Source organism: Micromys minutus, assembly GCF_963924665.1.
Source record: "Micromys minutus genome assembly, chromosome: 21".
Classification (NCBI taxonomy): Eukaryota; Metazoa; Chordata; class Mammalia; order Rodentia; family Muridae; genus Micromys; species Micromys minutus.
Window position 1 is genome coordinate 39,706,889 of NC_137956.1, and position 10,825 is coordinate 39,717,713.

Consider the following 10,825-nt stretch of genomic DNA (forward strand, 5'->3'; position numbering starts at 1 on the left):
CTCCTGATTGACTTGTTTGAGGTTGTGGTGAGGTTTCTCTGTTTCTCTGTTTTCTTAAGGAGCTTCTCTGTGGATACTTTGTATTGCTATTTGTATTTAAAGTTCAAATAGTAAATTTTACTTCTGCTTTGGAAAGTCAGGCTGACCACTGCTTTGTGGCTGGAGTCCTCAGAGTGGTGCTTTCCCCCCTACCCCACGCTTCTGGTATGACTCCAGCTGCTGGCCTCCTTTGCTCAGCCTAAGGCCACAACCCTGTCAATCGCCTCTGCACAGCACAAGGACTTACAGCCCCAGGTCACTAAGCTCTGATGAGAATTGGTGTGTTCCAAATCTTTATCCACTACAGAAGTGCAGATAGGCCAGCCTTTCTCTAGACTGAAGGACATGCAGGAGGTGGCGGGGACATTTTATTCCAGAAAGAGCCCTTCGAAGCTCTAGGGATTCGAATTTTTCTTCTTTCTGTTTTCTGCCCCTTCACTGTTATTCTCTCAGCAGTGAGATGCCTGTGGTCCCAGCTCCCTGCCTCCTCTCAGGGCTGCAGTCATCTCTACCACCCATGTGTGGGTGCACTCTCACATGTGTGAGTGCATGTGCTTGGGTAGGCCAGAGGTTGATAGAGTGTTTGTTTTCTCAGCCACTGTCTACTTTATATTTTGAGGCAGAGTCTCTCGCTGAATCCAAATCTCCCTAGCCTGGCTAGCCAGCCACAGTGCTCTAGAAATCCTCCGGTCTTTGCCTCCTGTGTGCTGGGACTATAGTCAGGACACTTGGCCCACCTGTGGGTTCCTGGGATCTCAAGTCCAGTTCCCATTCCTGTCCGGCAAGTACTTTACCCACTGACCCAACATTTTCTGTATATTTCTTTATGTGTGCATGTGTATGCTTGCTTGTCTGTATGTGTACCATGTTCATGTGCAGAAGAGGGCTATAGATTATAGTTCCCAACACTTCAACATAGTGGAGCCAAGCTCTCTGCCACCTCAGAACAATGATCATCTTTTGTCTAATTTTTTTTTTTTCTGACTGGCACTTTGCTTCCTTCTGAGGCTCACAGAAACACCCCAACACTCGCATTTCTTTCTTTTCTTCTGTTAAAGCAGGATCTTGCTGTCGCTCAGGCTGGCCTGGGATTTCATGATCCTCTTTCCTCAGCCTCCTGACTACTGAGATTGCAAGTGGTTGTTGTGATGAACTAACCTCATATTTACATCAGTAACCTAGTCATGGTGATGTTAACAGCAAAGGCTTTGTGTGTGTTCCGTGTCCATGTTCCTGGGTGTTGTGCACATGCGCATATGGGTGTTCAAGAGCCAGAGGTTCTGCAGTCACTCACCATCTGATTTTCTGAGACAGGATCTTTCCCATAATCTGACACTCAGTGACTCAGTGAACTCCAGCGATTCTCCTGTCTCTGCTTCTCAGGTACTAGGGAGACAAATGCCTGATACCATATTATCTTTCTACTTGAGTGCTAAGGATCCAAACTCGGGTGCCTATGAGTCAGCAAGCACTTTCCTGACTGTGCCGTCTTCCTAGCCTGGCCAGGGCTTTCTTTACCATCCCCTATTTCCCCCTAAGCCTTCCCACAATCCTCTCTAACATCTACATTGTTACCAACAGGCTCTTTGAGGCAACCTAAAACATTCTTCCTGCCTCTGTAACCACTTCCACATTCTTAGGGACTTATTACAACACTGTTTCACTTCCTGACATCAAAATGTATAGTTTCTTAAGGCTAGTAGTTCATGAGATGGTTCAATCTCTTCAGCACCTCTTGGGGCCTTAAATAACACTTCCGTATTTTCCATCATCTTTCTTTTCCTCTGCTAGTGGCTGTGTGTGTGTGTGTGTGTGTGTGTGTGTGTGTGTGTGTGTGTGTGTGTTGCCTACAGAGACCAGAAGAGGGCATTGAATCTTCTGGAATTTACACACAGTTGTAAGATGCCAGACATGGGTGCCGGGAACTGAACTCAGGTCCTCTGCAAGAACAATTTGTGTGCTCTTAACTGCTGAGCCACCTCCAGCTCCTCATTCGTTTTTGAGACAGTGTCTCCTGTAGATTAAGATGACCTCAGCCTTGACCTTCAGCTCCCAGTACTCATGGCTCCTGTGTTTATGTTCTGTCTCTTTCTTCCTCTCTGTTTCTCCGTCATTCTAGCCTGCTCTCTATCTCCAGGACACAAATGGATTCTTTTTTTATAGTACAGAATGGAGTTTATTCAAGTCATGGGAAAGTTAAGAGGGTAGTAAAGGCAAGGGGGGGGGGATAGAGAAGTAGAGGAGAAGAGGCCGGCCATGAGCATGTGGAGGGAGAGGGGGAAAGGGAAGGGGAAGAGGAGGGATGGGGGAAGAGCAAGGCTGCAAGAGAGCAAGAGCCACAAATGGATTTTTAAAACTACAGTTTACACAGCAGCTTCTACTCATATTTAATACTTTCATAACGGACAGGCTGGAGAAGGGCCAGCAAATGTGTGGTGGCGCACAGCACACACCTTTGTTCAAGGCCAATCTGGTCTGTAGAGCCAGTTCCAGAACAGCCAGAGCCAAACAAAGAAACAGTCCCCTGAAAACCAGAAAAATGAGTAAATACATGGCCAGCAAGCCAGCTCAGTGTGTGAAGGCACTTGCTGGCAAGCCTGAGAGCCCACATTCAACTCCTGGGGTTCACACAATGGAAGGAGACAACTAACTTCTGCAAGTTGTCCTCTGACCTCCACAACCTTGCCATATCATGAGCACATGGGCACACGTTCACAATAAACTCACAGACAAATAAGTAAAAGCAATGACAATTTTGTAAGCTGGGTCTCTAATCCCAGCACTGGGGAGGCAGAGGCAGGTGGATCTGTGAGTTTGAGGCCAGCCTGGTCTACACAGTGAGTTCTAGGAGAATCAGGGCTATATACCTCAAAAAAAAAAAAAAAAAAAAAGTGATTTTAAGGACTTAGGAAAACATGCACATCAGTGTTACATTTTATACCACCCACCGTCGGATAGATGTGTGACGGACAGGTAAGAACTACAGCTTCCTACAAATGTGACGTCCACCAGACTTACTTTCCACAGTGTCAGCTTTGTGCTAGTAGGGTCTCATTGGCCCAGGAAATGCTGGTCTCCTCTGTCTGCGCCTCCAACCCAAGGTTAGTCTTGCCAGCCTGGCATGGGTGCTGTGACAACTGCTGTGTCTTCCTAGGGTGTCTGTGAGGAGATGACCTATGAAGAAATCCAGGATCACTATCCGCTGGAGTTTGCCCTGAGGGATCAGGACAAGTACCGGTACCGGTACCCGAAGGGTGAGGTAGGTGGGATTTTGGATCTGAATCCCAGTACCTACTCCCTGCCTGGCAGTGCTGCTTGTGGTCAGGCATGGAGGCTTGGCCTCGAGGCAGGCAGCCTAGGTATGGGTTTCTTCTCTCCATCAGTTCCCAGCTCTGTCTCCCTGACGTTCACTCTTCCTTGGGTTGTGGAGAACAGGGTCTAAGGGTGTGGACTGGTAAGAGCAGAGCCTGAGTTGAGTGTCCCTGGCTCAGTTGGGTCTGGCTTTCCTACGACTTCTGAGTTAACTCATTGTTCTGAGATGCCCAGGCCAGCTTCTTTCTCAGGGAGTCATCAGCCATTTTCCAGGCCTCATATGGCTAGGCCTTACTCCAAGGAGCTCTCCACTGGTCTTGGCCCTGGACCTTCATCCTTTCTTTGGCTGTTTCCCCCAATCATAAGGTGATTCTGTCCTCCACGAAACTCCACATGTCAGGCCCCCCTTGCTTCCAAATCCATGGAGATGTTCCCCAGAGATTTGGCAAAGCAAATCTCATGTCACTTCCTCCCACAGAGTCTCTGGTCAGAAGTAAAGATCACCTTAGCTGATGAATCGCCTCAAGGAGGGGCTTTGGGATGTTGCCTAAATATGCCCTGAGGGTGACACAGTTCTTACACTGTGCTGTGAGGCAGGGCTCAGACTCAGAACCAATCCAGACGGTGGTGAGTGAAAACACCACAGGACTGGGAGGTAGCACAGTCAGTTGCTTGCCTTGCAAACAGGACCTAAGTTTGATCCCAAGACCCCAGGTTACAAACAAAACAAAAACACCCTCTGTAGCACGCATGCCTGAAAGCAGGGGACGGTTGACCTTTGGAGCTTGCTGGCCAATCAGCCTAGCCTACTGAGCTCTAGGCCAATGAGAGACCTTATCTCAAAAACTAAGGTGGACAGCATCTGACAAAGGACATCCAGTGTTGACCTCAAAGCCTCCACATGTGTGTGCACACACATGTAATCACGGAACATCTAACCTTCCACACACATACAAAAATAATAAATAAAAACAGGGCAGCTTCTCAGACTCGAGAATGTAGGGAGAAGTTGATTATGGGGGGTATTAATTATAAAAAGAATTAATCAGGAATACCCCAGAACTGCTAGAGGTCAGCACAGGCCAGGGTGTTTGTGCCCTTGGCCAGTCACAGAGTGGGGTAGGCTTTTCGGGGGGATTTATTTTGAAAGATTGATAACTGTGCAGGGAAATGGAACTGCCCCACCCTCAGGCCTAATTCTCAGGTAAAAATGGAGCTAGGGGTTACTCCCGGAGACAGCAGGGGTACAAGGTCTCCATCACTATAATAGTTGGGGAGGGAAAGGGCAAGAAGACAAGCACACGGTTGTTTCTGGGACCTCATGGTCCTGACAGTGTCATACTCTAGGAAGTTCTGGGGCCTTTGACCCACCACACCCACCCACCACCCTCCCCATGTGCTGGGGACTGGAGGAGCCTTTCAGCCAGTCACAGCTCCAGTGACTGAATCCTGTAGTGGAGGCTGCAGAGGGCCCCATCGATCGCATGAGGTATCTGGGTAAACTGAGGACATGACCAGTCCTAAGTATGGTTCTTCCGGTGATACAAGCGAGAGTCATCTGGAAGAGTCCAGAGCAGAGAGGGAAAGCAGCGAACTGAACATAGCAGCAGCCTGGACTTGGCCACGAGAGAAGCTGGGAAGGGAAGCCATGAGCTGGCGAAGTTTAGGGAAAATGTGGGTAAGAAAAGGTTACTTTTGATACCAAGGGAGCCTGGAGACCGGAATGCACCATTGGTCCAAAAGAAACTTAATTTCTCCCAGTAGCCCCTTGGGAAGTGTCTGTGGCCTAGCTCCCTCAGTCCTAACCAGGATCTCACCCTAGATGGGGGAGGTGGCCTTTCCACATTGCCCCCAACTCTTACCCAAGTTGGACATCTCACTAACGCAGCCTTCTAAGGGCAGCTATCCACTCCACTCCCTCAGGACCTAGGCTGGAGGGATCTTAAACGTAACCTTTAGTGCGGTGAGCAGCTTCAGGAGTTGACAGGCGCCCCACTGCCAAGCATACCTACCTCAGTTAGGGTGTCTGTTGCTGTAATGAATCACCATGACCACATCACTTCCTGGTTTGTGTGCCAGGCTGACGTAAGACTAGACAGAACACCTCTGATTCTATTCCCACCCTGGAGCCAGGCCTGAAGGACACCTTCCCCGCTTGCCTTTGTAGTCCTATGAAGACCTGGTGCAGCGACTAGAACCTGTCATCATGGAACTGGAGAGACAGGAGAATGTGCTGGTCATTTGCCACCAGGCTGTGATGCGTTGCCTCCTAGCCTACTTCCTTGACAAGGCAGCTGGTGAGGGGCCTTATCCCGGGCATGTGGGCTGTGTGCATGATGTGGGGACACACACCCAGGTATGTATGACATGCTAGCTCTGTCCTTTTTTTGTCTACAGAAGAGCTGCCGTACCTCAAATGCCCCTTGCACACAGTCCTGAAACTCACACCTGTGGCTTATGGTAAGGGAGCTTCCCGAATGTCAACCGACCCTGGAGGGCTATAGGGTTCTATGATGCCCCACAAATCCCTTCTTTCCAGCTGGGACTCATTCTCCCCGAGTCCCCATCACCCCTTTTCCAATTCCCCTTTCCTGTTTTTTTTCTTTCATTGTTTTAGGTGGGGTTTTGCTCATGAACTCCCTGGCTCAGCTCCCTCACTCCCCAGGGCTGAATTCTAATTGTATACCTAATTTGTTTTGTTTTAAAGATTTATTTATTTATTTCATGTATGTGGGTACACTGTCGCTGTCTTCAGACACACCAGAAGAGAGCATCAGATCCCATTACAGATGGTGTGAGCCACCATGTGGTTGCTGGGAATTGAACTCAGGACCTCTGGAAGAGCAGTCAGTGCTCTTAACCACTGAGCCATCTCTCCAGCCCCATCATTTAGTTTTTAGTTTATAGGAAACTTGGTGTATTCAGTTATGGTAGCTTATATTTGTAATTAAGAAGCTGAGGTAGGAAGATTGTCAGAAGTTCAAGGCCAGCCTTGTCTACATAGTGAGTTCAAGGCCAGCCTGAGCTACACAATGATACCTTGTCTCAAAGTTCCTGTAACTTCTGGAAGCCTCCTCAGTGTCCTTTGATATTTCCTTAACTTTAGAATATTCTGGATGAGGGACATTCACATTCCTCCCTGCTTCTAACAGCAGGTCAAGTCTGAATAGAACCAAGTTTCAGGGGAGCTGGTGTATCCCTCCCCTCAGGCTGACTGGACTGTCTTTGACAGAATAGAGGGTGTCACTAGTCTTGGGGCCCGGAAGAGTGAGGGATCTCATGTCGATTGTTGGTCTGTTGCTGCCCCCACCACTCCTAATCTCTGTGTGAGCAGCCTGTGTCCCCAGGTGGCACACATGGTCAGTCACATGAATCTTCAGTAGTCCGAGGCTGTCTGGGAAGGAGGCGGTAGAGCTGAACTCTGCCCTAGTCTCCTCCCCAGAGTAGTCTTGCTATGGCTCTGTGGGAATCGCAGCCTCTTCCTTTGGCAGGTTGTAAAGTGGAATCCATATTCCTGAATGTGGCAGCTGTGAACACGCACAGAGACAGACCTCAGGTAGCACTGGGCTCCCTGCTGGGATGGTGGGCATGTTCCCCTGGGGTGGCCTAGTTGGGTCTGGGACCAGGTTAGGGTGGGGTGAGTCTTCTGCCTGGGGCTGTTTTCTGTTTGGGCCTGTCTCCTGTGGCCAGGGTGGGGCTGTGGCTTGGTTAGGTGCTTCCCAAGGTCAGCCCTGGGGAGGTGCCTGGAGTCTGGCCACCAGCCGGAAGCACCGGGAGCCAAGCGGTGTGTTTGGCTCCCTGTTCTTAAGGCCTCACAGCTCCTAGGCAGCCTTGCCATGGATCTGAACCAGAGCTGGTCCCAGATGAGGGAGAGGCTAGCTGCCCACCATACAGGAGGTGACTCTCGATTCTGTCAGTCCAGGCTTCATGAGCACCGTTTAAAACTGGGCACCTTTGAACTTTAATAAGGATCTTGGGTCTGGCCGTGTGGCTGATCTGGAGGATGCCTGTCTGTCATACACAGCAGTGTATAGGGACACCTGCCTCTAATTCCAGCATAAGGAGGCAGGAGGCTCAGAAGTTAAGGTTGTCTTCAGTTACATAGTGAGTTTGAGGGCTACATGGACTACCTGAGACTCCTCTCAAAAAAAAAAAAAAAAAAAAAAAAAACAAAAACAAACAGTAACAAACCAACCCTCCCTCAAAGTAAGGATTCTGCCCACTCCTGCAGTTCCTAGGGCAGGTCTGTGAGCACAGTGTAGGCCGAGAGGAGCATGACTTTGTCCCTCAAGATCTGCCTCTGTCATACTGAGCAGGGCTACAACTCCTGACTCCTCTTGGTGCTAGAGTTAAGGGAAGCCACGGAGAGATCAAAGGACAGGCTCTGGCTGGAGAGATGGCTCAGTGGTTAAGAGCACTGACTGTTCTTCCAGAGGTCCTGAGTTCAAATCCCAGCTACCACATGGTGGCTCACAACCATCTGTAATGGGATCTGATGCCCTCTTCTGGTGTGTCTGAAGATAGCAACAGTGCACTCACATAAATAAAATATTAAAAAAAAAAAAAAAAAAAAAAAAAAGGGGGCAGGCTCATGGAGCTGAGGGAAGTCTCAGATCCCCGTTTCTCTGTCCTGAGATACACAAAGCTTGGCAGGCCACAGCTGGAACTGGGTTTTATAGCTTTTGGGGAGTCATTCACAGTGAGAGCTTCAGGGGTTTCAGTCCTGTGGAGATGAACCATATTGCCGACTAGGAGATGTCTACAGGCTGCAAGAGCCAGGAAGGAGGTACACTCAGGGCTAAACCCCTTCCTGCCTTCTCTCCTTCCCCAGTTGGCTGCCCTCTGAGGTTGAGTGGCCTTGTTTTGGGTAGCACCCTCGCCCCACCCTTGTCCGGTTGTCTGAGTATCCAAACAAGTGGTATTAGGGCAGGTTAGGGGCTTTCAGCTGTAGTACCGATGTAAGTCCGTGTGTCTGTGTGGCTGTAGTGATGGGGCAGCAGAAATGAGGTGTCCCATCTATCCCTCTGCCTGGTGAACATTTTGTCTTTATTGTTATGCAGAATGTAGACATCTCCAGACCTTCAGAGGAAGCCCTTGTCACAGTCCCTGCTCACCAGTGACCCCTGGCAGACCCCAACCTCTGGAGAGGGGTCACTCCGGGCCACCTCGTGTTTGCTGAACGAATGTTGTCAGCATGCAGGAACACTCCTGAAGCCATGGGTGGCTAGCAGCACTCAGAACCCTCAGCCTAGCCCACCTGCCTCCCTGCTAACACCACGGTTGGGTATGGCTGCTGACCTGCTGCTGCTCATCCCTAGGCTACAGCTCTCAAAGCAGCCCGCTCACCTGGCTGGCTGCTTCGTGACGTTTGCAACCTTCAATGAGATACTGAGACAAAAATGTCTCACTAGGACATCCCCACTGTGGCCCAACTGCCTGAAATGGACCAGGCAACCCTTGGAAGAGCTTTACTGCCCTCTCTGTAGCCACTCTTGGAGGCAAAGGCTGGATCTTCGTGGGACCTTGAGTGGATGCTGCCCCAGGTGAAGTGGAAAGCCCTTCCCCACCTGGAACAGAATATAGAGCAGGGGGGCTTCTGCCCACATCTCTCCGTATCTGTGGGTGCTCACAAGAGTAAGTGTGGCGCCCATTCCTAACGTCTACCAAGTTACACACTGGAATACGGAATAGCCGCGGCCCAGGCTGCCTTGTCGTAAATTCTATCACACGGGATCCTGTAAAGGCAGGGCAGCTTGATGAAGTACCTTCTTGGTGCCCACACCAAAGTGCTTGTGGAAACTGGTCTCCCCTATGTAGCTGTCGCTGTCACTGTCCACACAGAACTGTACACTGGTAACAGGGGCATGCCTTTGTCATAAATGGCTCAGAACTGGTGGTCCTGTCAAACTGTCCTGTTTGTTGGCCTCCACCGTAGGACTGAGGAAGGAGAGGACAAAGCACAGAGGCTGCCCAGGCCGTGGGAGGAGCCTCTGGCCTCGAGCTAGTTTTGATTCAAGTACAAATTAAACCCTAGTACAAACAGCCTTAAGAAGCCTGGTGCTTCTCATGCCCTGAGTTCTTATGGAGTCCAGGTAGCAGATTCAGGCTCCATATTTCAGCTGACCAGCAGGGGATAGGCTGGCTGTGGAGCAGGGTGAGATTCTTTCTATAGCAGTAACTGGTTGCTCTGGTATCCACAGAGCAGCCAAGGGAAGCCATGCCTTGCATCCGGGAACCTTTCCAGGCCAAACCTGGCAGAATAGCCCACCTTTTCCAGCCCCACCAACCCTGGGCTGTGTAGTTTGCAGATGCTATCTGCCCCTGAGAAGTCAGTGCCATTATTCCAAACTGCTGTCTGGGTGGGCCTTGGACGGGACACCTGGGCTCATCCCATCAGACCTCCAAGCCCTAGCTTGGAGCTGGAGGACCATACCACTGCCTTCGGGACACAGGCCCTGCAGCTTCTGCTCCCGAGTCTCTCAGAGTTTGGGTGGTGTTTGTCATATTATCCTGACAGCTGTTAGCCATAGCAGATCCCTGCGGTCCACAGCTGTGAATAATGGCTGGGCACAGCTTGAGGCAAAAACCACCAAAGCTTTTCCTTTTCTCCTCTATGCCCAAGGAAGGCAGGAAATGCTAGACCCAGAGGTGTGAGAGGCTAGGGTTGGGGTAGAAGGATGTTGGTGGAGCAGGAGTTGTGCTGGAACAGCCCCGCCCTCCAGCATCTGAAGTGGCTTTTGCAAGGCAGCTGAGATGAATCGTGGGAGGGGCTGCCCGCACTTCTTGCTTTCCTTAGACTGTATGATATTGGTTTCAGTTGTGCATTGCACTGTGTCCAGCATTCTTTGCGATAAACGCTTAAAAAAAAAAACAGTAATCTGAGGTGGTATTTTTGTAACTAGTTCTTAGTGTGTGGCGTGTGTATGTGTATGTATGTGGTCTCTCTGCCAGCTCTGTTGTCACCGGATGTTGTAGGCTTCTCATAGGTGTGTGTGTTAGACTCCTTCAGTCAGCTTCTGCCCACATGTCCCTTGAAAAGCTCTGCCAGGTGTGGCGGCACACATCTGCAGTCTCGTCAATCTGGAGACAGAGGCAGGAGAGTCTCTTAGCATTCTGTCGCCGTGAAGAGACAATGTGGCCTCATTTGTCTGGAGCACGCTTCCTGGTTCAGAGGCTTGGTCTGTTCTCATCATGACAGGAACATGGTGGCACACGGGCAGACATGGTGCTGGAGACACAGCTAAGAGTTCTGCATCTGGATCCACAGGCTGGAGGAAGAGAAAAACCCCAAAACTCTACCCTTAGTGACACCCTTCCTTCAATAAAGCCACACCCACTAGTCCCTCTCAAGTAGAGCCACTCCCTCATGACAAAGCATTTAAATCTATGAGCTATGGGACCATTCCTATTCAAAGTCCACAATCTTGTCTATCTTTCTTGATCGCTCTTAATTTTTAAAATGTAATTCTTTTTA

The 10,825-nt window shown here is 50.0% G+C and overlaps 1 protein-coding gene across 3 annotated transcripts in view; it reads left to right on the top strand.

Moving 5' to 3' along the window:
* PFKFB4 (6-phosphofructo-2-kinase/fructose-2,6-biphosphatase 4) overlaps positions 1-10,203 on the top strand; it is a gene marked incomplete at its 5' end in the record, with an annotated part of 36,957 nt that extends 26,754 nt beyond the window's left edge. For all 3 annotated transcript variants that reach the window (XM_080934882.1, XM_080934881.1, XM_080934883.1), the window contains 5 exons: positions 3,194-3,298; positions 5,519-5,648; positions 5,749-5,811; positions 6,843-6,907; positions 8,412-10,203. In XM_080934882.1, the coding sequence (XP_080791008.1) occupies positions 3,194-3,298; positions 5,519-5,648; positions 5,749-5,811; positions 6,843-6,907; positions 8,412-8,471 (423 nt within the window). In that variant the 3' untranslated portion in view covers positions 8,472-10,203. The remainder of the gene's footprint in view (positions 1-3,193; positions 3,299-5,518; positions 5,649-5,748; positions 5,812-6,842; positions 6,908-8,411) is intronic.
* Positions 10,204-10,825: the final 622 nt, after the last annotated feature.